Source organism: Bolinopsis microptera, chromosome 13, assembly GCF_026151205.1.
Source record: "Bolinopsis microptera isolate Bmic1 chromosome 13, MBARI_Bmic_1.0, whole genome shotgun sequence".
Taxonomy (NCBI): domain Eukaryota; kingdom Metazoa; phylum Ctenophora; class Tentaculata; order Lobata; family Bolinopsidae; genus Bolinopsis; species Bolinopsis microptera.
This window is the reverse complement of record NC_087084.1, coordinates 14,122,851-14,149,752: the sequence shown is the minus strand read 5'-3', so window position 1 is coordinate 14,149,752 and position 26,902 is coordinate 14,122,851. Positions and strand designations below refer to the sequence as shown.

The 26,902-nt window shown below is 38.2% G+C and overlaps 3 protein-coding genes across 6 annotated transcripts in view; 1 reads left to right on the top strand and 2 right to left on the bottom strand.

Moving 5' to 3' along the window:
- The window catches only part of LOC134825568 (uncharacterized), a 102,318-nt gene extending 82,453 nt beyond the window's left edge, over nucleotides 1-19,865 (bottom strand). For both annotated transcript variants that reach the window (XM_063837798.1, XM_063837800.1), the window contains exon 1: nucleotides 19,844-19,865. The gene's annotated coding sequence lies outside the window, so the exon portion shown is untranslated. The remainder of the gene's footprint in view (nucleotides 1-19,843) is intronic.
- LOC134825569 (cytochrome b-c1 complex subunit 6, mitochondrial-like) overlaps nucleotides 1-26,902 on the top strand; it is a 71,047-nt gene that overhangs the window by 37,703 nt on the left and 6,442 nt on the right. The gene's annotated exons all lie outside the window — the stretch shown is intronic.
- LOC134824816 (integrin beta-2-like) lies at nucleotides 69-25,717 on the bottom strand. The gene is made up of 22 exons (XM_063836792.1): nucleotides 25,675-25,717; nucleotides 25,338-25,527; nucleotides 24,572-25,016; nucleotides 23,410-23,869; nucleotides 19,637-19,699; nucleotides 18,783-19,037; nucleotides 17,233-17,364; nucleotides 16,954-17,040; nucleotides 15,966-16,096; nucleotides 15,459-15,548; nucleotides 15,069-15,224; nucleotides 14,599-14,731; nucleotides 14,176-14,315; nucleotides 13,890-14,009; nucleotides 13,293-13,392; nucleotides 10,740-10,880; nucleotides 10,480-10,590; nucleotides 10,109-10,189; nucleotides 9,740-9,879; nucleotides 9,375-9,450; nucleotides 7,415-7,549; nucleotides 69-196 (listed from the first exon to the last, which is right to left on the bottom strand). Exons 1-22 carry the CDS (start codon nucleotides 25,715-25,717, stop codon nucleotides 69-71), a joined length of 3,357 nt encoding a protein of 1,118 aa, XP_063692862.1.

The window sequence follows — 26,902 nt, the reverse complement described above, 5'->3', positions numbered from 1 at the left end:
CAACCAGAAAATTACTAGTTTGAGCAAAATTAATTGAATAAAAAACATTTGCACAGAAAGACACATTTTTAAAAGTTGGAACTCACCACCAAAGATGTGTAAACTTTCCAGAGAACCAACAAGAGGACTCCAACAGTCAGTATTCCCCCGACCCCACCAGCCACTATAGCCACGATATTTGGCGGGGTGGGACAATCTGGGTTGAACCGGATGTTAGACTTTAAAACACGACTTTTATGATTACCTTAACCCTAACAATACTCTCATGTTAGGTCATAGGATTAGATGATAGTAACATGGGAACAGGTGGTTCATCAATTGTGACCGGTCAATCGTGACCTGTAAACATTGCTGTTCTAAAATATGGGTGCAGAATATTCGCGAATTTTACGATTGGTCCAACAATAGGTGGGGCAGCCGTCCATTGGTTGTAAGTCATGTGACCTAGGTCACATGACCATAGCAGGTGGACTAAAGCCTCATTTAACCCCGGTCAGCTCACGGTGCACTAACTTTAGTGTGACGTTAAAATAGTTATTGACCTGCAAGGTAGATAATATAAATACAGATGTTTTGTGTCGAAAAAGTTAGTTTTATTTTAAACCAATTCTCCTAAACTGTTGTCTCCGTTGTTCCCAAAACTACAAGAGAAGGACCCGTTAACATTGGCGACGAGGATTACGACCGACGTTGGGACTTCTTGCTGCTGAAGGCTACAACAATTACGCCTTACTGCAGAATAAATGATGGAGAAAAGGTAACAACGGACAACTGAGATCCTGGTTCCAGATAAAAGGCCTTGCTAGTAGGTAACCCAGATAAAGTCCTTGCTGGGAGGTAACCCAGATAAAGTCCTTGCTGGGAGGTAACCCAGATAAAAGTCCTTGCTGGGAGGTAACCCAGATAAAGTCCTTGCTGGAAGGTAACCCAGATAAAAGTCCTTGCTGGGAGGTAACCCAGATAAAATCCTTGCTGGGAGGTAACCCAGATAAAAGTCCTTGCTGGGAGGTAACCCAGATAAAGTCCTTGCTGGGAGGTAACCCAGATTTAGTCTTTACTGGGAGGTAACCCAGATATCAAGTCCTTGCTGGGAGGTAACCCAGATCTGATGTTTCCCCAAGATCCTGTAAACTTAAAATGGAACTCAATCCATGGTATCTATAGTGGCGTCAACCTACGATAGGAACATAGTGACAGAGGGGTGTGGAGAACGGATAAGCTGACTACAAACGGTTGATTACTCGGACAATCTAGTCCTACTTTAATCTACTGGATACAAACATAAGAGTTGAGATGAAAAGAGGTATATTTTTTAACCTTTTAATTTTTAAAGCCTATTTGAGAAGAAATATTAAAATTTTTTATCAAAATCAACACGAGAGCAGAAAATTTTGGAGATTTCAAAAAATTGTCAATCTTAACTTTTGCTACGAAATCATGAATAGATTTATCTAAAATTTTAACAAAATTTTATATAAGTTTACGAGTTTCATAATGTTCAACATTTTAATGAAACAGTCTACTTAGTAAGTGAACAAAAACTAAGGTTATCACTTGAACATTTTTCGTATAACATGGACCAACCTCAAATCTTTGTCATTTTTTCAATTATTATTATGCTATTTCAAGTTAATGATATGTTGATGCTTGACTTGGAGCTAAGTTAAAGTTAAGTCATATACTAACTAGAAACTAGAGTTGTTTAGCATTTTGAACTAGGCGTGTGATCGTTTGTTCCAGTGAAATTCCAGTATGACACAGTAGGTTTAAGTGAAATACACAGTAGGTGTCTGGTGTAAGTGAAATGAACAGTGAAATGCACGGTAAATTTGAGTGAAATGCACAGTGAATTTAAGTGAAGTACACAGTAAGTGTATGTGAAATGTGCAGTAAAAATATCGATAGGTGTTTCTCGAGTGACCGCATGCTGTGACGGTCTGATAGTGAGTGATAAGGTCCAACAATTGAGTTGGCTTGTTACAGCTTTAAAAAGTTTATGAATAATACTAATATAGCCAGCTGTTAGTGTAAATCCCGAAAACGAATGGGTTCGAATTACTTGCGGGTCCTGCTATTTATGATAACAACTTGCTATTGACTTGTAGCCTACTATAAGAGTATAAGTTTACCTATAATATTGGCCTTGTATAAAACATGACGGCTAGAACTGCTTCACATGGTAAAATCCATGGAAATTTGTAGTGTGTATTTCAAGTTGATATAACTCTTGAGACTATTAATACATTAACCTGACAATATTTTGTGCAATGACGATTGTATGAAATTAAATGACAGATAAGGATGCACTGACAGGGCACTGACTCTCTTTATGCACAAAGACTCAAGACTGAACCGACGACTTTAACTTTGAATTATTTTAGGGAAAGTTAGTAAGTTCGGCCGTTCATGGAATAGCAATATCGTTTAATATATCATAATAGACAGAAAATTATTCAGTTGAGTAAGCCTTAGTTACTGATACAAGTATTTCAGTAAGAGCATTGAAGTATTAAATCGTACCATTCAAAGTAAGGAATTGCACTTACACGCTGGATGAATTTGAATGCATTTTAGGTCGTAGTAGTTCTCTTTTGAGAGTAATGTAATAATGTATGCGTCATAAATTAGACTGACGTTGATACGGTTTGATTTTAATGGAGGTTGACCTATTAGCAATGTTGAAATTGCTTTGTTTGAAGTTTATAGTTTATGTACAGATCATGATCATGAATATTTGCTTTGTCCTTGGTTGCGAAGCTAACAGCCAAGACAAGCGGAACTTGGCGCTTTTGTTGTGAGAATTGTGTAACGGCGTGTGGTTGTTAAGTTGACAACCGAGAATATGCTTGCAAGCTATTGTGGAGAGTTTTTTTTGTTGCCGTCGAATGCCAAGTTTTGAGAACTTAAACTACTGACCGTGTAATAAATGCTAAGTGTGAGTGAGAGATGTTTTGTGAGAAAGTGTAAGAATAAGTATAAGTGAATTTCGGGCAAGTATTTTCCGAGTGGCACGGGACATTTTAATGCAATTTAATTTATGTCTGAATAAATTACTCTGCCCATCTAGAAAGTAGAAACAGAAATCTTGTCTCAGTTTGTTTGGTGAATCTTAGGGGTAGGACAGAATTTTGTCCATTAGTACGGACTAGCCGACTATGGTAAAGTTTTAAGAACTTCATACCTTTAAGTTTAGAGATTGAGAGTTTATTTTTAAAGGTAACACCTTAAAGTGTTGTAAGCTTTACCTCATGAACATGTGACTGTGGAAGTGAGTGTGAGTGTACCAGGATTAGGATATGTTATTGATATGATTCTGAGTTATATATCAGAAATTAAGTTTTAAAAATTCATCGAAATATTTTCCTAATTCGAAATTAGGAATAGATGTGTATTAAACTCAATGTGAACGTAATTAAATGTAATATTAAGTTTAAGAGCAAGTTATAACCAATTTTTTCCTCTAGTATCATTCAGAATATTTTGTTAACCTTTAACTAAGAATATATTTTTGAATAATGTGAAACTTATCGGTAGGTATTGACAGCAAGTTAGAGCAGAGCCGTTAAATCTGGAATTGCACTCGTAGGCCAAGGCCAAGGCTTCTGAGTAGTAAGGATTTATACAGTAGTGCATGCTCTACTTTACGACACGTTAGTCGTTAATACTGAACGTACAATTACAAAGAAGACATTATTATGTGATCGGTATAATTACCATTAAGCTTTTCAGGATTTTAATTATAATAATTCGTAATTATAATAATTTAATTATAATAAATCGTAAGCTTTAAGATTAAAATAAATATATAAAGATAGTAATAAACTTACAATTTAAAAAGTTCTTAATAAGAACTTGCAGAAGCCCGTTGGTGGCTCCAAGTCCCACTCTGAGCGGACACTTCTTCGAATGTCTTGAATTACTTTATCAATCTCATGAGATGCTTTATTATCAAACAATACGTAATAAATCTTGTATGTTGAGTTTTAACAACTCAGTCTCTATACATATCCGCTCTGTGGTATCTATTGTGCTCGTCTCTGAACACATATCTGCTTTATTGATAACAAGAATATCCCCAAAATTGGTAGTTATTGAAGACATCTTTGTCCCTCGCTGACATTTCTTCTTCTGTCCATTCTTGGCAGTTTCTTTTGGTTGTTTTCGTCCAGGAAAACACACGACTCATCTTTTCGAAACGGTAACGAGAGAACGTGCTTTTCTCTTCTATTTCTGCCCGGAAGGCAATACTAGTACAACTTACCTTAATAAGGATAATTAAATTATAAATAATAATAATAATAAAGACTTTGTGATATACAATTGTTGCAGTTGTTTCTCTTATTTTTCTTCCCTTGCTCTGCAAGCCCTGATTCTTGTATAAACATTGTGTTTAGTATTTTGTTTATTGTATTTATTGTGGTAAATTTTGGTTCAGATTTCGGTATTAATAATAGGTGTTTGCTGAATTACTGTATTATACACTCTGTTGCCAGCTCTTGTGTGTCCCATCTCTTGCCCTGCAAGCCCTGTTTCTTATCTATACAACATATTATAATTGTGCAATAAACATTTATTGTAGCGTAGGATTATTTGAATTTCTATTTGCTAATTCATATAATATTCACTTTATGATTGTTTCGCCCATTTTTCTTCCATTGCATTGCAAGTCGAGACCTCTTATTGAGACCCGATATAATAAATACGCTTTATCTAATTTACTCTTCGCTGGATACTGTAATAAACACTCGGTACATGGTCCTTTTATCTTTCTTCCCTTGTTATGCAAGCCCTGTCTCTTGTTCATACAATCTTTAACTCTATATTGGGTAGATTGAGTAATTATTATAAATTTTATATTGAAGTTAGCCCTGCACTGATTTCTGTATTAATAATAAACATATTTCATGGACTACGGTATATACAGTTATTGTTAGTTTTCTCTTGTTTTCTTTCTCTTGCTCTGCAAGCCCTGTTTCTTGTTTAATACGGCATATAATTATCGTGTTTCGTATTGTAGAATGTAATAAACATTGGTAATAGAGTAAGATTATTGGAAATTCTTTTTGCTAGGTTTATAATATTTAATTGTATAATTTGCAATGGTTTCTCCCGCTTTTCTTCCCTTGCACAACAAGCCCTGTCTCTTATAAATACAACTCTTGTAAATACAACTTTGAAAGATTTGTAGATACACATAGTCTCTACACCTTTACCCTCTGGTCCCTAGGGTCAGCTGATCCCGAACCAAAGGAAAACTACCGAATGCCAAGGTTTGACGCCTAGGCAGTCGAGACCACTTATTAAGACCCATTATAATACAAAGAATACGATATAAATGATGACTGTATTATAATTTTATAATAAGCACTTCTGACAGGTTCGGAGGCCTCAGACCTCTATCGTTAAGCCTCTGACTTGCCCCCGACTGTCGTCGGCATCAGCGCATTTGAAAATGTCTGATCGATATCAGAGTTCGTTTGATGTTTAAAAAAATGCTGAGTTGTCAGTGGAACTCGAATTTGAAAATTAGTTGACTCGAAACAGTGTGAGCATGTTTGACTTTGTCGATTGTCTTGCGTGGTTAAACTAGATGCAACGTTCAACGTATGATTAGAAGGTGGCACAGGAGAACATATATATTGTTATTGAAATTTAAGTCATTTTTAAGCAAATAAGTAGTTATGTTGCGAATTATTTTGCATCATGTCAACTTCATTGTGTAACGAAGCTGGCTGTACATTTTGAAAATTTTGTGTTGGCCTAACTTGGTTAATCAAATTGTTTTTTCCACTGATGCCAAAAATTGGCATCGGCAAAAGCTGCCGATGAAAATAAAGCTAAAGCAGCCTGCCTAAATAATGAGATATAATATTGATCAGATTACCCGTTTAGTGGTAGCTGTACCTAAGAGAAAAATTTCAGAATCAAGATTAATTTTAGATTTAAATATGTACAGGTTCGAGGGTTAGCAAGTTGTGGCAATCAGAAGCCGTAAAACAGCCTAGTGATTACCACACGTGTTTGGTGCCGGCCATCCCTGGGCCTGCAGTTAGATTTCTATCGATGCACTGGCATCAATAGGAAACTAATGGCCAGCAGTACTGATAGTATCATGCTCTGATTTTTTATTGTTGAAATATGTGAAATTCTAATAACGCAAATTTCGTTTAACACTAAATAGCTTTAATCGCGAATGCAGTTATGATCAAAAGAAAACTAAGAAAATTAGAAAAAAAGATTTTATATACAAAAATAATAAAAAAAAAATGTTAGCTAGACTGATATTAGGTTAACTTACTCTCAGAATTAGTTCTTTGATTTAAATGATTATTAATGTTTTGAGGAGGGAGGAGAATGATGGACAATTCATGGACAAAAAGAGACTGAGAGTAGAATTTTAGATCAGTTTTATTAATGTTGATATATTAATAGTTGATATATTTTTAAAATGGTTGACTGTACACATTTACCAATTTCCAGATTGTCAATAATAAAAGAAAGAAAAGTTCGAAAAGGAAGTACAGCCAATCATTTATGTTTACTAGAAATTTGAATTTAAAAATTATCTTTAAGTAAAAGCTCTAGAGATATGTTTTCATTAATGAAAAATGTCGTATTAAGACTAAATTTTTGTTGCATTGTAAAATACATGTTGTAAAGATTCAGTTAATAATTTTATTCCTCTAAACACAAAACATCTAAAAAAGTATAATAAAATTATTATTAAAAAAAGGAGGTATGTTAGGTCATAGGATTAGATGATAGTAACATGGGAACAGGTGGTTCATCAATTGTGACCGGTCAATCGTGACCTGTAAACATTGCTGTTCTAAAATATGGGTGCAGAATATTCGCGAATTTTACGATTGGTCCAACAATAGGTGGGGCAGCCGTCCATTGGTTGTAAGTCATGTGACCTAGGTCACATGACCATAGCAGGTGGACTAAAGCCTCATTTAACCCCGGTCAGCTCACGGTGCACTAACTTTAGTGTGACGTTAAAATAGTTATTGACCTGCAAGGTAGATAATATAAATACAGATGTTTTGTGTCGAAAAAGTTAGTTTTATTTTAAACCAATTCTCCTAAACTGTTGTCTCCGTTGTTCCCAAAACTACAAGAGAAGGACCCGTTAACACTCAGACTACCTATACTAGTTGAGTGTGTTCCATAACCTAGCACCCTGCCTAAACGTTCGGTACTCCTGGACCTATGTGGCAAGCCTGCTCCCTGAACAAACAAAAAAAAACCCTAACAATAACTCTAACCCTAAATTCTCCCCTATGGTTAACCCTAATGTCTACCGTAATGTCTACCCTAATATCTACCCTAATGTTTACCCTAATGTCTACCGTAATGTCTACCCTAATGTCTACCCTTATCAGGAAACTACTGATAACTCGTACAAGCTCACCAAGTTGTCTGTCAATGAGTATCCGATTCAGAGTTCGCTGTTTGGCAGATCCGTAATCTGTGTACTCTATCACAAAGTTTATATCACATGTTTCGTCCAGTTCGTCCGGAACGGGGGGACATTGTTTGTGTCTTCCTGGAATGATTTAATGTTGAACTTGAGCTTCAACAGTTAAATAATGCATTTTAGTAGTGGTCTGGGACAAAATGAGTAGCTTAAGTTGGTTTAGGGATCGTTCATATATTACGTAATCACTTTCTGGACAGAAAATCTTCCCTTCAAAAATCTTCCAAAATTTCTTTTTATATTCTGATGTGTTTCCGTTCATCGAAGCTTTCTTTGGGAATACAAATTTGAGTATCTCAATCGTGTCTTGCCACTCTCAGTGACCTTTTAAGATGGTCATCCAAGAAAATTTCAGTTAAGGGGGGGGGGGGGGGGGCCGGGGGGGGGGGGTTCACCCTGATTTTTTTGTGAAACTTGGTTTCGAGATAGCAATTGAACAACAAACTAGGACCAGTGACCAAACTTTTGAGGGGGTCCCGGACCCCAACCGCCAAACGGTGCCCGCGGGGCAGCCACGCCCATATTTGGTCCAAATCAGGCCCAATTTAGCCAAATACCCTGAACATGCCCAAAACCCAGTTTTAGGTGCTTTACTGGTAGCTAGTGGTCCCCTGAACTCGTATATGAAGTGTCATCAAGATTGGACAAAAAAATGACTGAGTTATGAGCTTAAAACTATATGCCCATATTTGGGCATACGCACTAAATTTGATCGATTTTGGCCCATAAATTGGTCAAATATCAATATTTTTGAATGATACTAACTTTATATGAAAGGTAAGCCTAAACTACACATTCTCTATGATTATCAGCTCAATATCTACCTAACTGTGGATTCTGTGGTCAAATAATCGCAAAAAATGAACAAAATCGCCCATATCTCAGTTCGCGAATTTGCCGGGCATTTTTCAGAATTTGGCCGCCAAATTTTTTTAAAGGCCTAACTCAAAATTCTGTCCCAAAACTTAAGATCATGAGACAATTCTACGTTGATTCTGAAAATTTCATGAAAAAATATTGAAACCCTATTGAGTTCTATTGTTTTGAGCGAAGTCAGTTTTGCAAATATCGCGAACTGAGATATGGGCGATTTTGTTCATTTTTTGTGATTGTTTGAACACAGAATCCACAATTAGGTAGATATTGAGCTGATAATCATAGAGAATGTGTAGTTTAGGCTTACCTTTATTTATTATTTATGGGCCAAAATCGATCAAATTTAGTGCGTATGCCCAAATATGGGTATATAGTTTTTAGCTCATAACTCAGTCATTTTTTGTCCAATCTTGATGAAACTTCATATACGAGTTCAGGGGACCACTAGCTACAAGTAAAGCACCTAAAATCTGGGTTTTGGGCATGTTCAGGGTATTTGGCTAAATTGGGCCTGATATGGACCAAATATAGGCGTGGCTGCCCCGCGGGCACCGTATGGCGGTTGGGGTCCGGGACCCCCTCAAAAGTTTGGTCACTGGTCCTAGTTTGTTGGTCAACTGCTATCTCGAAACCAAGTTTTACAAAAATATCAGGGTGAACCCCCCCCCCCCCCCCCCCCTTAAAACAGTGAAATATGGTCGCGGAAAGCTTAAATTTGAAAATGTCCTACTATACCGGTAGGACATATTCAAAATTTTCATTGCATTAAAGTTTTCTCAGGCCCCATCAGTGGATAAAAAACACTCTTGTGCCGCTGTAACCATAGTAACCTTGTAACCTTAGTAACCTTGTAACCTTAGTAACCTTAGTACCTTGTAACCTTAGTAACCTTAGTAACCGTGTAACCTTAGTAACCTTAGTACCTTGTAACCTTAGTAACCTTGTAACCTTAGTAACCTTGTAACCTTAGTAACCTTAGTAACCTTAGTAACCTTAGTAACCTTAGTAACCTTAGTACCTTGTAATGCAGCTGAGTTGATAGTTGGACTATTAGACAGGTCAGCTTCTCCAGGACACTCACAGTTATCTGAACCCTGAAAAATATATTCTGAGATAACTCTTATTCTGAGATAACTCTTAAACGCGGATACACTAAATATGTATAGCTTTTTAAAATTTAAATGATAATTTGATCTCAAAAATTGGAATGGTAAATTTTATAAAATGTAGACCAGGGATAACTCCAACTTCACTTACTAATTAGTAAGATTCTAGAATCAAGCACGTGTGAAGTTTGAAGTTTAAGAATCTCGAAATATTTCGACGATTCTTAAGAATTTTAACGCCTAGAAATAGAGGGAAATCCTGAAAACCAGCACTCACCCCACCATGAACACATTTCACACAGCCCACGTAAAGAGAACAGTCGAGAGGGCCGCATTCCTGACAAATATCGCAGTATTTACCAGTGTGACCCGGTTTACACTGACACTCCCCACAGACGCATTCACCGTTTGAGGGTCCTGGTGGGGTTTCAAATAAGGAAAAATGAGACCTGGAACTGATAAGATTCATTGAATGTAAGTTACAAGTTATATTTATAATGAATTAAAATTCTGGAATGTTTAGATTAAGCAGTGCTGAGCATTAGTTTTATCTCAATATCTCAATAGTGCTGTTATTAAACTTCAATTTATTATTATCATTAAAATTGATTAAAAATGGCACATTTCGTCTACTCTGTATCCTCACCTGAGCACTCCAGCAGATCTTGTTTGCACTCGTCTTTTGAAACGCGACAACCACAATCCTCTCCGGTAAATAACACAGAACCTGAACAATATTGCTACCTCAATAACTACAACACTGCTAGGGCGGGACTAGTTTTGGGGGATGTTAACGGGACGGTGAATGGGGATCCGGGATACAGGGGGCAGTTAAATTATCGAGGTAGAAATGTTGGAGTAAATGAAGAGTGCCAAAATAGGGGTACCAATAATAACACGCCGAAAGAATATGCCGACAATATCAACTAAATATTTAACTCACTAATTATTAATTAACCAACTAATTAATTAAATAATTACTACTAATTAACCAACTAATTAATTAATTAACTTTACCGTTTGCTACGTCACATTGGCACACGTTACAGGAGCAGTCTCCATTTCCAGAGCAAAGTGTACCCTGCAGATCACGTGGACAGGTGGAATCACTGCACTCGCAATAATCTCCTGAAATATTACAAGTTAACATAATATCAGCAAGTAGTGGATATTTTCATTAATGAGCCCGGTTATCTGTTAATAAACAGGCAAATAAATCTATTCATTGATCTGTCCGTCTGCATATTTGCATGTTTCTCAATATCTCACTCTCTTACCGTATCTCTGATCGTAACAATCGCATCTGCCACAGACACACCTGCCGTACCCCTCTCCCCCACAAACATCACCACTCTCATCAACACAGGACCCCTCCACAGCGTCCCCGTAACACTGACACGCCCCACAAACTAGGTCACCTGACAAAAAGGGGAATATTCAAACAATATACACAGATAATTTCAACAAACGTCATTATGTAGCTATAAGGTTAGACACCCTCAAAAATAATAAATAATAAATAAACCAATATACAATACAATCATCATCCATTAAGGCCCTTCAATGAGCCCAACTGATGTCATGACTCACACATAAAGAGCCATCCAACAACTCTCGAGTCCTGCATAGGACACTCAGTTAGCTCATTAAGTCGGTGTCGTCATTGGAACCAATCAAGATGAAGTTGGCGTCAATAGAATAAATGGTTCCACGGCTCACGACGACAAATTTGGTGTTAGTCAGCAAAGAAGTTTTTGAAATTGAGTTCATCTTAACCTGACTATAACTATAAGTTTTGTTCGGTTTTGGCTGTTAATTACGTAATCAATTTTTTAATAATACCAATTCGAAAATTTTTCCCCGATCCATAACTCAAGTGCCGTAGGCACAAAAGAGTCAAGGACAAGGGTTATATAGAGGTTTTTTTGGACACTGACTAAGACTGTTACTAACAATCGTATGATCATATCATTAAGCTTACACTTCAAACAAGGATGCGAGTAGAGATGCAATGTTAGTTCACTTTATTTTTGATAGTTATGGTATCTTTATAGTTTGGTTGAATGAGACCTGAATCTCGTTTTAACACTCTTTACTTTGATTTAAACTTATGAAGAGGATTTTAACTATTTACTTAACACCAATAAAACGAATATATTGGGGTGCATCGTGTAAAGCAGTAAGCATGCTTTTAAATTTATAATAAGATACAAATAATATATAAATCACAATGAAATAAAATAATTTAAACATACGATACAGGGTTTTATTCTTTTCAAATTAAACTGAAGAACTGCACTCGTCGTGCGGTCGTCTGTGTTCCTATTGTTCTTGTAGTAGTAGCTATTGGAGTGGATCCAGCCACTGGAATGGATCCAGCCACTGGTGGAGGCGGAGCCCATACGTAGTTCTGTTCCATAACCGGCTCATGTTCTATCTCCATAAGCTCGTCTATCTCTCCAACAGCCCCATCTGTCTCCATAGGCTCCTCAGAACATTCTGGGTTGCTTCTGTTAGCTGGCTCCTCCTCGCCATGTTCTCCACTCCAAACGACGGTAGAGCCCCCCAAAGAACTCTTGTCAGCAGGAGGATTGCAGATTCGGTCATCGTCACTATCATTCACTTGAGTGACGAAAATCTAAGATCGGCGATTTCGATATGATTCATTATAACGATGAGACAATGTTGATTGTAGTAAAGAATGGTATTGGTAGTAAACGAACGAAGTAACTAAACGAACGAACTGATTTTAAAATCTATATCATGGGTTTATATACTCATCTAATCCACCCCCTGTCCGAATACTCCTTCAGGAGTTAAGGTGTGAAAAATTCCGTTATTGGGAACACATCCTGAACCACCACAAACTGGGTCTAATCGTGGGTCAACTTCTCTGTCGCTGCATGGTAAGCAAATTTCGATACTATAATACGAGCTATGATTGGACGATATAGGGCGATATAGGCGCTGTGATTGGACGAAATAACGTGCGCTTTACCTGGGGACCCCAGGCTATTATATAAATATTTATGTTCATAATCCCGAATCCGAATATAGATATTTGGCCGCCAAATACCAGTCTGTCATGACAGACTGAGCGCCCCCGGCCATAAACGTGCGCTCATCGGTCAGATATTTAATTGTACTCTAGTAGCAGGGATTTTTTTAAAATATTTATTTATCTATGTATATATATTTTTCTTTTCCTCTTTTAAACCATTCCAGTACATTGTGCTGAAAGTTGGAGATTTACAATTTTGGAAGCGTGCAAGGATACCGATCTGATATCGATGGTAAATAATAAAAATACTCTAGCACAATTGTAACTGCAGTTTTACAGAACTCCAAATGCTTAATGAACACACTTGCACTTTGCAGGTACCACCCGTATTCACACTCAAAAATGAGTTTCGTCAGTTTCCGATACGAGATTGGGACGGGTTTTATTTATAAACCTTATTTATAAATAAAACAACAGTAGCAGGGAGGGGTTGAGTGTGCACTTCGATGTACAGAGTTTTTGATACTGAATCGGGCTAAGTAGCTTAGGTCATTGGTAACTCAAATCACCGAGGGGCACATGTTTTGTCGCTAGTCCCAACCCTGTGGGAGCCACGGTGATTTGAGTTACCAATGACCTAAGCTATTTAACCCGATTCAGTATAAAAAACTCTGTACATCGAAGTGCACACTCAACCCCTCCCTGCTACTAGAGTAATACAATGAATGTAATAAAACGGTAGAAATTTTCAAAAAATAGGGTAGAACAAACCCCCTATGTATTAAAAAGACCTTATGTATTAAATAAAACAGTAAAAATAAAAGGTCACCTGACTCCAAACACGTGGTAGATTTTATAGCCACGTGATCCTCACACGGACACGTGCACGTCACGGACAGGGAGACGGGTATCTTTGATATTCCTGGTATCTGGGAGGGGGTTTTATAGAGCTGGTTGTAGAGAAGGAGGACGGACTGGGAGGGGGTTTTATAGAGCTGGTTGTAGAGAAGGAGGACGGACTGGGAGGGTGTTTTATAGAACTGGTTATAGAGAGGGAGGACGGACTGGGAGTGTGTTTTATAGAGCTGGTTATAGAGAAGGAGGACGGACTGGGAGGGTGTTTTATAGAGCTGGTTATAGAGAAGGAGGACGGACTGGGAGGGTGTTTTATAGAGCTGGTTATAGAGAAGGAGGACGGACTGGGAGGGTGTTTAATTTATAGAGCTGGTTATAGAGAAGGAGGACGGACTGGGAGGGTGTTTTATAGAGCTGGTTATAGAGAAGGAGGACGGACGGATTAAAAATATATAAGTAGTTGTGCGGCCTGAGAGGTAGACTTGCAAATAGCTGTGCAGGAAATACAGTAGCTAAATTTGTGTTTTGGTCAGTTGTTATCAGATGTTATCAGTTCTTCACTTGTTATCACCTCGATGTCGAAGTTGTAGGTGTTGTTTCCCTCGTCATAACACTGGTCCACCTTGACAACTATAGAAAAGTTCACTTCTTCTTCCATTTTTACATTGAAACACCCATTTGTCGTCTCCGTCTGAATCATTATCGTGAGGATTAAGTTTGTTTTCCATGCATTTTTCCAGATTTTCAATCGATATACTGGCAAGAAACAACTGACCTTTTTTGTATGCTGTTCAGATTTAAAATCAGATGTTTTAAAGTGCATCCTAGCAACGTTATAAGTTTATATTTGTTTAAACCTGTTCGCCGGCGCATTTAGGGGTCACGACAACAGAGACCCCTGGGGGAGTCCGTGGGTTCAACTGTGTTTTCTTCACGATATCCTCTAACTTCTCTCTTATCAGGTTCACCACGTCTTTAGAGTCGTCGCTGAGCGTACCTGAATATAACGTCATCATATTAACCATGAAATTATGAAATCTACTATACTTTTTAATATGAAGTTACTTTTTTAATATGGAGTTCGTTTTGGAATTTCGAGTTTTTTATTTCACTCTTTATTACTTTGTTACCATCCATGTATTGTGTAGACGGAAGCGTTACTGCGTTAGTGCTCCCTCGGACAATTTAATGTTAATTCCTGTTTAATTCCATCATCAAATGTAATATGACGTCATCGAACGACATTATGACGTCATCATGGCAGATTTAAAGGCACTGACCAACAGACGAGAGCTGAGTGAGACTATCTGAAAGGTTCTGGTAGTCATTTTTAACGCTTTCTGTAACAGCAAATATTGGTATTATCTGTTGGTCTGTCAGGACTTTGTTTAGCTGCCCTATTGAAGGGTAATCCTGACAAGTGGAAAGTATTTACAGGAATATTCCTGGAATACCTCGTTATACTGGGTTTTTGGGAGGAGATTCATATGTACGGTATAGAAATACACGGTATAGAAAGATTTTACTGTTTTAAAAAGTGTTGTGCATGTTAATGGCTGATTAGCTCAATACTATTCATTTAACACACAAATATCAATCCTTTACAAAAAATAGGATTCCAACGCTAATAAAAATAGGATTTAAACGCTCCTTTAAAATAGGATTCCAACGCTCCTTTAAAATAGGATTCCAACGCTCCTTTAAAATAGGATTCCAACGCTCCTAAAAAACGCTGAGTGAGTACGCTCACCTCATCCAAGCTTCTGGTATAAGTATTCCCCTCACCCATTCCACATTGTGCCCTGTTAGGTCTGATTATCCCAGCTAACCTACCATCCCCAGCCATATGGAACACAGCATCAGTTGCAAAGAAGAGGACTCTACGAGCTACAGTTCTCCAACCAATCTGGGGATATGGTGAGCAGGGAGTGTAAAGGTTAAAAGCTGGGACCTGATTGGTTAATCGCTGTCACGTGCCAAGTTTTGTGCATTAACAGTTAGGAATAAGGATTATCAGATTTTGTGTCTAAAATTATGGCAGATTAATTGAACCGATCTGATAAACGTACTCCTGATTGAACTTATTTTACTGGATCTGAAAAATCATTATTTGTGCAGGAATAGCGAACAAAGAGTCTACCTTCGAGCAAACAGCAGCCTGAACGATTGCATCAAATCCACCTTCAGGAACATCTATGTTGGCCGAGATCTTAATATCGTTTAGTCTTTCCTGAAATAGACGTACAAGTCACAAGTGCAAGGATTACAGGGTATTTTGGACGATATTTTAACGTTGTCCAGTCTATCCTGAAATAGGATTAATGATTAACGCCCGATAAATCCAAGAGGCTTTACAACAAAATTGGAAAGCTTAAAGTAAAATAATAGCAGGAACAAATCGGACATGAGTATGGAAGAACACTTTGGACATGTATGATGTATCGAATTTGTTGCTTAGCTCAGATGTTCAAACCTTCCCATGACGAGAAAAATCGAATCATGTATTTTTGCGCGCCGCGCTTAACAATAACGTTTAAACACTTGCACCACAAAAATGCAATATTTTAAGCGCGGTCTGGCGGCAAAAAGTTTAACCCTGCAAATGTGAACACAAAGTAGAAACGAAGCTATAGATTGCGAAGCTTACAGTGAAATCAGCTTTAGCTTGGCAGCTTTCTTCATCTTCTTTACACGAAGTAATATCCATCTCGTGGTTAAAGGAATGCACCGCTTGGCAAATTTCGTTTTCCCCACATGGCATTTCTATTCTGCCAGGCTCTGAGACGGCAAGAATGATGACAATTATTATCATTGTATAATATAGTTAACCTGGTGGTGCCAAGATGGAAGTTACCTGGTAATTTTAGTACAGATGATAAAATATTTCCTAGAATCAGCAGATATCTCGCACCCAAGATTGGCATAAATTTCTTAAATATTGTTTATTAAAGATGAACTCTCTGTCTCTCTGTCTCTCTGTCTCTCTGTCTCTCTCTCTCTCTCTCTCTCTCTCTCTCTCTCTCTCTCTCTCTCTCTCTCTCTCTCTCTCTCTCTCTCTCTCTCTCTCTCTCTCTCTCTCTCTCTCTCTCTCTCTCTCTCTCTCTCTCTCTCTCTCTCTCTCTCTCTCTCTCTCTCTCTCTCTCTCTCTCTCTCTCTCTCTCTCTCTCTCTCTCTCTCTCTCTCTCTCTCTCTCTCTCTCTCTCTCTCTCTCTCTCTCTCTCTCTCTCTCTCTCTCTCTCTCTCTCTCTCTCTCTCTCTCTCTCTCTCTCTCTCTCTCTCTCTCTCTCTCTCTCTCTCTCTCTCTCTCTCTCTCTCTCTCTCTCTCTCTCTCTCTCTCTCTCTCTCTCTCTCTGACTGTTCACGGCATACTTGATATCATCATATTGCTTCCTATTTGTATAACTAGTTTTGTATGTGTATTAAGATAGTTGGGTAACGTAAATTAAGTACCTTGTAGTACCTTATTGTACTGGTACCGATAATGATAATTATTTTTCATGGAATAAAACCGTACTGTTATTCAACTTTCCCTCAAATAGGTATTAGGTATGTACATACCATTCCTATAAAGAAGTAAAGGCTAACAACGGAGAATAAATTGCTGGCACAAGTATCACCTAGTTATAATAGTAGACCTGAATTAGCAAAAGGAAAGGTTGGTTTATCGACAAAAGTGCCAAATCCAATTCCGTAACTTGAGGAGACATCCGTCAAACTTTCAACTGAAACATTTAAAGATCGTTTATATTATTTCGTTTTGAGTTACTCGATCTCAGGTTTCATCATAGTATTATTGTAGCTGTATCGGATACAAGTCCTTAGCCAGCGACTGGGAATAAGAATATTACAGATCTTATTTATTTTGTTATTTATTTATAAGATAATCTATAAGATAATATATTACGTAATCTCACCAACGCTGTCAGACAGGGTTTTAAGCTGATTCAAATCGTTTTTCATGGAGTAAGAGAAATCCATAAGATAATACACGTCCAAAGGGAAACCTTTAGAGGATTTAACTGTAATAGCTATCTCTTTCTCTTCACCTGTTATTGATAATCGGTGATTTATACTTATAGTAATATACATACAAAAGTTGCCAGTCACTGTAGTAAAATATCAAATTATCATTCAACATGGTTTGCTTTTTAATAATTTCAGTCTGCTACATTTTCATCAACGACAGCACCAGAACCACAAATACATGTGATGAGGTTAGGAAAAGGAAAATTACAGCGAAAATATCGCTGATCATAGCAACAGATTTCCTTTGTTGGCTACCAGTTACCATAGCTTCCTGTTTCCACTCAGGAGCAGTCATCGACGCTACACCCTACTATTCTCTTATATCCATAGTATTTTACCTATCAACTCTGTCATCAACCCTGTCTTGTACAATGATTTCTCCACAACGGTATTGGAAAAGGTCATAGAAAAATCGAACCGTTTTTTGCCAAAAAGTGGAGAAATCAGAAAGTTTCTCCTGAAGAAGACACCAACTATAACAATGGAAATGGGCGTGACCATCCAGTTCAAATGATTGAGATGAAACTTGTGAATTCAAAGCGTAGCTCATTGGATTGAAAATGTAATCTAAACCATAAAATATGGTTTACTGCATCTAGATCTATATAGCTGCAAATTAAACTTTCACTAAGATTCCTATTCCTCATAAACCTTCTTCTTCTTCTTACCCCAGTAAAATATCAATTAGTGGAGAAAAAAATTAAACTTTGTTCTTTTTCTTTTGTTCCTCATAAACCACGTACACCTTACTGTAAAGGATTGTACATGTTTCTCTGTACACCACATGTACACTGAAAATGAGGCTGTTACAAGTATACCTATCTACTCAATAGACAATTTTGGACCGAAAGTAATAAAGCAGAACCCTACTTTTCTCTGAAGAATAGAAAAGACTTGTGACGTCATATGCCATGTAGTGACGTCATATGCCGTGTAGTGACGTCATATGCCGTGTAGTGACGTCATATGCCGTGTAGTGACGTCATATGCCGTGTAGTGACGTCATATGCCGTGTAGTGACGTCATATGCCATGTAGTGACGTCATATGCCGTGTAGTGCAACGAAGCACCACACATCCCACGTGATCATATGTGGTACGATACAGTATGCACCCTATTTCCAGCAGCAAAGTACTTGTCAGTGTAAGTGCATTGATGCAATGGTACGATTTTTGTGGCCGAGTTACACATTGAACTAGGTTAGCGATATCAAGACAAAAAAATTTAACATAGAAGTATTTATGCCAAAAACGAAAGTGTGTTTAGAATTTTCCCAATCAATCCATTTACTTTGAACTAAGAATCCGATGAATCTATTTGTACATTTATAAATTAATCATACTGTCAAATAAATGTTTCCTAGAAAGGTATTGACCTCTAACATAATATGTGATATGTCTAAGATAATATTATGTACTACGAATAATGAATATCTTACCTGGTCTAAGATAAGTTATCTCGATTCTACTAGGCTTAACTTGAGTTGTATTACTGAAATCTTGTCCAGTTTTATTTGTCTCTGATACAGGAAAGGTCCACTCTTCGCAATCTTGTAGGTTCAGCTGCAGAACAGTAGAGTTTGACTGACATCTGACGGCAGTGTATTCTTCATCCTTGCACCATTTGCAAGTATAGTGTGCTCTCATGCAATGGGAGCATGTTTCAGCATCCGTGCAATCTTCAGGAGAATATCCTGAAAATATTAAGATCAAAATAGAGATTTTATCCAAACGTTTCTCTATTCGAAGTTAACAGATCATTATAATGATAATTCACTATGGAAACGTGATCTGAGCCTTTACCAGGAAGGGAGCTAAAAATCCCCTGCTGAACTTGATGATGCCAGCTGATATACATATAAAACTCTAGCAACATTTGGAATAGCTGTATTAAATTTTTCTTTGCTCAATTCAAATTTTTCATGATAAAATGAGTTTTATAGAAAAATAGATCAAAATCTATGCATTATTCAAAGTTTAGATATCAATAACAGACTTGCAATTTATCCAATTTTCATTTCTTTTACGTATTTAAATCTATGGATAGCACATTCAGTATTGAAGAACAACAGTCAATTAAATTAATTTCCATTCGCACGGTTTGAGACACTCTTTTCAACCTAGTTTATTGGACACGAACCGGCCAGATTATGCATAACTCTTGTTAAAAGTTTCAATTTTTTTAAAACTATATGAGACAAGAGAAACGCCATCCTAGGACGAGAGGAGGATTAGGACTCCTTGGACTACATTAAATCAGGATTTGCAGTGTTGTAATTAGTTTAAAACTCACCAATATTCAGAGATATCTGTGATATTATCTGTAGTCCCAAAAGTAGTTGACACGAATTCATCCCTGAATTTGAAATTTACCAACACCAAAGAACATTAAATTCTAACATTTTAATCAAATTAGAGAAACTTTTGATCAAAATACAGGAACTGTATATTTTCATTCCAATTCTATGATTTCAATGTGACAACGTCGTATTCATGATCTCAAATTATTTGTTATATAGTAGTGTCGTAGTATTTGTTAACATACACATGTGTGAGTTACGTACTATTAAAGTAAACAGTTAATATATGTGATCTATCATCTAGTGTAACTAACTGCTTTACTAACCAGAACTTATTATTTCAGTGTGCTGGTCGACCACAGCTACAAAACTACAGTCAAAGGATATACCCACAGCGAACAGACGAAAGAGTCCCTCAAAGTGGTAAAAAATTGTTCCTACTTACTCCAGTAGCAGGGAGGGGTTGAGTGTGCACTTCGATGTATAGAGTTTTTTGCTACTGAATCGGGTTAAATAGGTCATTGGTAACTCAAATCACCGAGGGGCACATTTTGTATCGCTAGTCCCAGTCCTACAGGGCGAAATTTCTAAATTGCCCTCAGGCGCAAATTTGGGATTTTTGTATCTCGGCTTCTAAAAGACGTAGAGACTTGAATATTAGCTTAAAATAACCGCAATAGCCTTATTCATATGCAAGTTATGAAGCAATATAAGGTCTCAAGTGCCTAGTTTTAAAGATATTCACGAAAAACCGTTTTTTGCTCATCGCAGCCAGAATTACCGGATTATTTTTATATCTCGAGCTAGAAAGGTCGTAGAAACTTCTCCCATATTGAAAAATATTCGCAATGAGCACATTTATATAAGACTTATGAATCATTATATGCTCTAAAATGCTTATTTGTAGAGGTATTAGCGAAAATCGGTCATTTTGGCAACACTAATACAAATTTGGTAATTCATTTTGTCTTTTTGTTGCAAATATTCAGGTTGCAATTTTCAAGATGCAGTTTGTGGCTATCGATAGGGCTTTATGTGCTATTGCATGGCTTTGATACAATCCTTCAGCACCTGACATAGGCAACAGGGGTCACAAACCCTGAAATGTCAGGAACTGGGCAGTGGCCGAGATAAATATTTGATAATTACTTGGACTCTTGACTCACATACATCTTTTCAACGGTTAGTTAGACATCTTAAACCAATTTTGAACGTTGAGTAAAACTTCTGATCCATTTGTAGCTCAGGTGATGTGCCCCAGAACCTCACGCCTGAGTGACAGTGGGCCTTATCGATCATGAGCCGCAAATCACAATGACTTTGGGCCTCAGTACTTACTTGTACTTGAGTAGGTCTCCTCAATCATTCGAGTGGCCTGCACCAATGAACTCCCGTTTGTGACGTATCATCTCCCTCCAAAGTTTGCGGTCACTAGCCATCTCGCTCGCTCCTTCTAGGTCTATGTCAGTGTTTCCTGTAAATGATGCAGCATCTTCCAGCAAACATTTCCTCCAGTTCTTTCTTGGACGGCCCCTAGATCTTCTCACATGGGCAGGGGTCCAGTTAAGCAGGTACTTAGGAAGCCTAGTGTCTGGCATTCTGGTGACATGGCCAAACCAACGCAGGCGGTTTGCTCCTATGTACGTCTCTACTGGATTTATCTTTGCACGCTCCAGCACTTCAGTGTTTCTAACCCGATCGAGCCATCTTATCCTAAGTATCCTCCCCAAGCAACGCTGATGGAACACCTCAAAGCGATGTAGCTGCTTTTTGGTTGTGTTCCAAACCTCACTACCATATAACAATATTGTCAAAACCGCTGCCTTATAAATCCTGATCTTTGTATAAGACTGGATGTTGCGGTTTTTCCATATATAGGGACTACGGGTGGAAGATGAATAATTGATATTCCAACAGCATCTTGTTCCCTGCATTGTGCTGATTCCGGGAAGCATTCTGTTTACGCTCTCATCATTCTGTAGGATGAGATATCGTTCATTTAAAATTGGGTAATTATAGGCCTGTCAAGGATTGCAGTCTAATTAAGAGCTGATCAATTGCAGCTAGTTGTGCCATATAAGGGATAACTGAGGTCACGTGACATTCAGTCCTATCACGTGACCGCTAATCCTATCACGTGACCTTGATTCGTAAAGCCTCGGGCACGTGATCACATTCGTAACGTGTCGTATGCCGACTAGGAGATTTTGTGACGTCACCAGAGCTGAAGCTACTTGATCAGGCCTTATATGGAATAATATCGTGTATCGGGTGTAATTGGACCTAATTAGAGCAGCTGAGCGCTCAATTATAGCAGCATCTGGTACCACCTTCTGAAACCCAGCAGACAGCTGGCCCAGAGAATCGAAATTAGAAGGATTTTTTATTGATGGAAATCGAAGCGGAAACCTTGTAACCCTATGTTTTCGATGACGCCGAACAAGATTAAACAGGTTATAATTGTCCTACTCTCGTGTAAATTGCTCTAAAACGTGATTGAAATTTTAATGATGCCATCAATTGTAATACAGTTTTTACATTAAGCTGAGCGGTGTAACGGCTGGCATTCCTGGGCCGCACTCATCCCAGATTGTCATTCCGCCGCAGCTTCAATTTTTATGAATATTACAGCCTGGGGTCCCCAGGTAACGACTGGAACCGCTATATCTGCCTAGTCTCAGTTATTGTAAATAACGAAGCCTGTGATCCGCACATCAGGCATTGAACGGGCTTGAATTGAACGTCGTGTTATTACTATGAGAAAAATCATAGTATCGGGTAAATTTTTTCAAAATGCACTTGAATGTCATCAATTTGATTAAGTTATCATAAGTTGAATAGCTGGCGCATTTACAGTGCTACGTTTTCAATTATTCTACGAACACTTGGAATAAAAATCTATTTATATATATTGCATTGTTTAATACTTATAATCAAGATTGCTAAGTTCAGTGTGTGGACGAAGTATAGCGATGGAATCACTAACATATTTATGACTGTTTGATATTTCTTTGCTGCAGTCTGCATATCATCCAGAGAAAGCTAATTTTAAAGAAGTAGTCTCGAAATTTTCGGGAATAAACTCAATATTGTGAAACATCATACAAAATATTATATAACGAGTGTTCTCTTTTAATAAATCATTTCATTAGTTTTTTAACTTCCTCTGTTTTCCTGGATTTTGTTGCCTGGGCATATTTCAAAACTATAGAATGTTACGGTGTGACAATTTTACCCATTTTTTCCCAAAAATGTCCAAGAAAACAGGTTCATTATTGGTTAAATTATGTTTCTAAGGCTTTTCAAACCTACGATTTACATATCTGCCAAAGAAAATAGTGAGAAATCAATCCGTTTTTGAGTAATTAAAAGTCGAAATTTCGTTACGGAGTGACTAGATAAATTTTCAGATTTTGGTACACCCATATTCTGACCTAATTTTTATCTCAGATATTCTTGAAAGTTGCAATTTGACGGCTTCCAGGCACTTTTCAGACATTTTCTCTGTAAGAGAAACTAAGTGCCTAATATAAATATGCATACAGTACAACTACAGATTGTTCATGAAACATTGGTCATTGGTTTGGTTTTAAACATCTGTAGATTAATTTATGAAAGATCGATCGGCTATATTTCTCTTATTTTCCCAGCAAAAAATATATGTTTGAAACCGGACTATTACTCAGTTGATTGAAGGCTCCGGAAGCTTTCTGAATCCTAGCTGACAGCTCACGGTCGATAGTACCGTCGCTGGAAATAATTGTACCTAAGTACGTAAAGTCACTAACTTGCTGCACTGGCGTGTCTTCAACAGTGATGTTCACTGTGGCTTCTTTAGTGTATGGCCGTTGAGAGGTTGCTTTACCAATGACCATAGCCTCAGTCTTTTTACCATTGATTCTAAGACCTCCCTGGGCACCATACATACACAAAAGGTCAGTTGTTTCATGAAGACCTTCCTCGCTGTTATCCAGTACAGCCATGTCATCTGCATAATCTGTATCTAACACAGTGATATCATCAACAAGCGGACTGATAGATCTTTGGAGAACCGCTCCGTGGGACACCACTTTGTTGCTTTCTGTTCTCTCAGCAGCCACATTGAGGCAGACATTAAAAAGTGGGGGACCCTGAATGTCTCCTTGGCCACTGCCTGAACTTACTTCAAACCATTCTGATGGTTCACCATTGTGTCTAACAGCACTAACAGTTCCATTAAAGAATGCCTGTATTATTCGAATGTATTTACATGGCAGGCCATAATGACTGAAAGCTTTCCAAATATAATTCCTGTCGATGGAATCAAAAGCTGCCTTGAAGTCCACAAAATTTACATACAGGGGGAGATTATATTCAATGCAGTTATGTATAATAGTGCGGAGTGAATAAATCTGATCAATGCATGATCTGGTTTTTCTAAACCCACACTGATTGTCTCGTAGCAAACTTTCTAAACCGTCACTCATGCGTTGTAATATGATGATTTGATACAGTTTAGATGCTGTAGATCTTAGAGTGATCCCCCTATTATTGGAGCAATGAGAGGTATCACCCTTCTTTGGTACAATTATCACGATGCCTTTCAACCAGTCGTCAGGCACTGCTTCTGAATTCCAAACTTTAGAGAACAATTTCTCCATCCTATCCACAAGACCACTTGCCCCATACTTTAACTGCTCATTAGAGATTTCGTCAATCCCAGCACTTTTGTGGTTCTTCAATTTTTTGAGACAGTTTAAAATCTCAAGTCTTGTGGGGGGACCATCACCATCACCAAGATAAGGAAAGCATGGAACCACTTCAAGATGGTCCAGGTCAGACATATCCGCATTCGTGGGAGGAGGGTTTAATAGCTCCGAAAAATGTTCTCCCCATCTCTCTCTCTGAGCAGAGGGGTCAGCAATCAACTTCCCGGATTTGTCTCTTACAGCAGTTGATTTTCGATTCTTCTTATCGGACAGTGTTTTTATCCGTTGCCAGACTTCCCTTTGACGGCCATGGACAGCAGCTGTTTCCAGATCTGCTGCAACTCTAAGAGCCCAATTCTCGTCGTCTTTCCTGCAGCTCTTTTTGACAAGTTTGTTGGCCCGAGAATACTCGCTCCTATTGTTGTTGTCACTAGGCGCCATCTGTTTAATCTTACTGCGTTCTGCAATAAGAGTTTTTGTCTCCTGAGACAAATGCTGCTGCTTTCTGCGCCGGGGGCGCTCACCCAGTACCTCCATAGACACTGCTTTAATAGTATCCTTAACTAATGTCCATTCTCCATCAAGATTCTCCTCCATTGGTAGGCAGCTAAAACGATTTTGAAGAGCAATGCAGTACTCTTCAACCTTGGACTGATCTCTAAGATTCTCAATTGCTGGAGATATCCTACGAGAGGCGTTCATTTTTTGAACTGCTATAAGTTTGACTCTAAATTGACCCCGAACCAAATAATGATCGGAGCCAATGTCTTCACCCCTGCATGATCTTACGTCAAGTAGAGAGTGACTCCACTTGGTAGAAATACAGACATGGTCAATCTGATTTACTGTGCGGCCATCTGGAGACTTCCAACTTCCTTTATGAATATCACGATGCTGGAAAAGCGTCCCACCGATTGTCAACTGATGTAATGCACAGAAATCTAATAGTCGAAGGCCGTTGTCATTTGATGAAACGTGAAGGGAATGTTTACCAATCACACCGGACCAAGCTGAGTTATCTTGGCCAATGCGAGCATTTAGATCTCCAAGTAAAAACTTCACGTCATGAGCTGGTAGTTCATCAAATGCCCCAGATAGCTGCTGATAAAAGTCATCCTTTACCCCGACTGCTGCATCCTCAGTTGGAGCATAAGCTATCACAATCGAAATGTTGATATGTCGACTGTGCAGCCTCGCTGCAAGAATACGTTCTGATATCGGACTGTATGAAATCAATGAATTTTTAGTCTTCTTCGAGAGGACTAAACCTACCCCTTGTCGTCTGTACCCATCACTTCTTCCTGAGTTAATAAAGAGGGACCCATCATCCAAGGTAACCTCACCAGTGCCGGGTCTGTGCGTCTCTGTCAGCCCCAAGACATCCATTTTATATGCTGACATATTCTGTGACAATTCATACAGCTTTGAGGAACTGCTCTCCAATGATAACACATTCCACGTTCCCACATTAATTCTGTGTTTGATAAAGTTGCACGGGAGTGCTCTCCCCTTCTCCGGGTCCACATGAGTGATATGCTGTGAACTAATAACACTGTTGAAATAAGGCGACTTCTTTGTTCTCATCTGCACACTGGGGTCCTTGCGGCTTTGCCCAGAGCACTTCATCCTGGCTACACCCCTCCTTGAACTCCGAGAGTCACTCCACTTTTGGTTATTCATTGATGTTTCAGTAGCTATTTTAAGGTTGAAGGGTAGCTGGCCCCTCGAACCTGGTAGTTTTTTGTCGACCTTTACTGGTCTAGATCCATATTTTTTTGTTGCACCTCATCTGTTTAAACTGGAATCACCCAGAACAGATTACTGTACTTAATAGTGGCACCTCGTAAAGGGTGTACTATGGTCATTGAAATAGGAGAGGTTATAAGTTACACGATCACTATTTCCTGAGATTATAAAAATCTCTTGCCACCAAGAGACAAGGGTATTTGTACAAGGGTATTTGTACTCTTGGCTTAAATTGCCTCTTCGTTAGTATCATCAATCAGGTTTCTAACTTCTATATCAACTGCCTGTCCAGTGTCCATCCGTCTCTTTGAGATTCATTATTACTTCAAGTTCAGCCATTTCGCTTCTGTTCAGCTGTAGGCGTAATGAGGGACTTCAGTCCAGCAATAAAGTCAATATCTCTAGATTTAGCAATATCTGGTTTCGCTACTTTTAAGGTAATTGTGTTCAGCAAGCAAGTTTGTAAGTTTTCAGTCGTACTGCCCCAAAGTATTGGCCCCCAGAGCACCAGTAATGCTGGAGCACTGGTAATGCACATGGTAATTATGCTGATTTTTTGCTTAACATAGCTCATTTTTAAGTTCCTTTTTCAGCTCCTTTATCTCTAAATATAATCTTGAACCTGGGCTCTACATGTTATCGAATGTCCACCAACCTCGTGCCCTAATTATTGCCAGCCCCAGGACCTCTGGCACCAGCAACTTTGGGTCCCAGAACGTGAAGAACTCAGTGACTCTGTGCCCCACATAATTCTAATTTATGACTCAACGTAAATTGTAAATGCTGAGATGGACATTCGATAACCTGTAGAGCCCAGGTTCAAGA

What these genes read in the sequence shown, in the direction of transcription:
- LOC134824816 (XM_063836792.1), bottom strand. Translation starts at nt 25,717, where the DNA reads ATGGATGTCTTGGGGCTGACAGAGACGCACAGACCCGGCACTG. An exon ending in ATACCAGAAGCTTGGATGAG is followed by an intron (nt 14,732 to 15,068) that starts GTGAGCGTACTC and finishes TCCACTTGTCAG; the next exon opens with GATTACCCTTCAATAGGGCA. An exon ending in TTGTTACGATCAGAGATACG is followed by an intron (nt 10,591 to 10,739) that starts GTAAGAGAGTGA and finishes GTAATATTTCAG; the next exon opens with GAGATTATTGCGAGTGCAGT.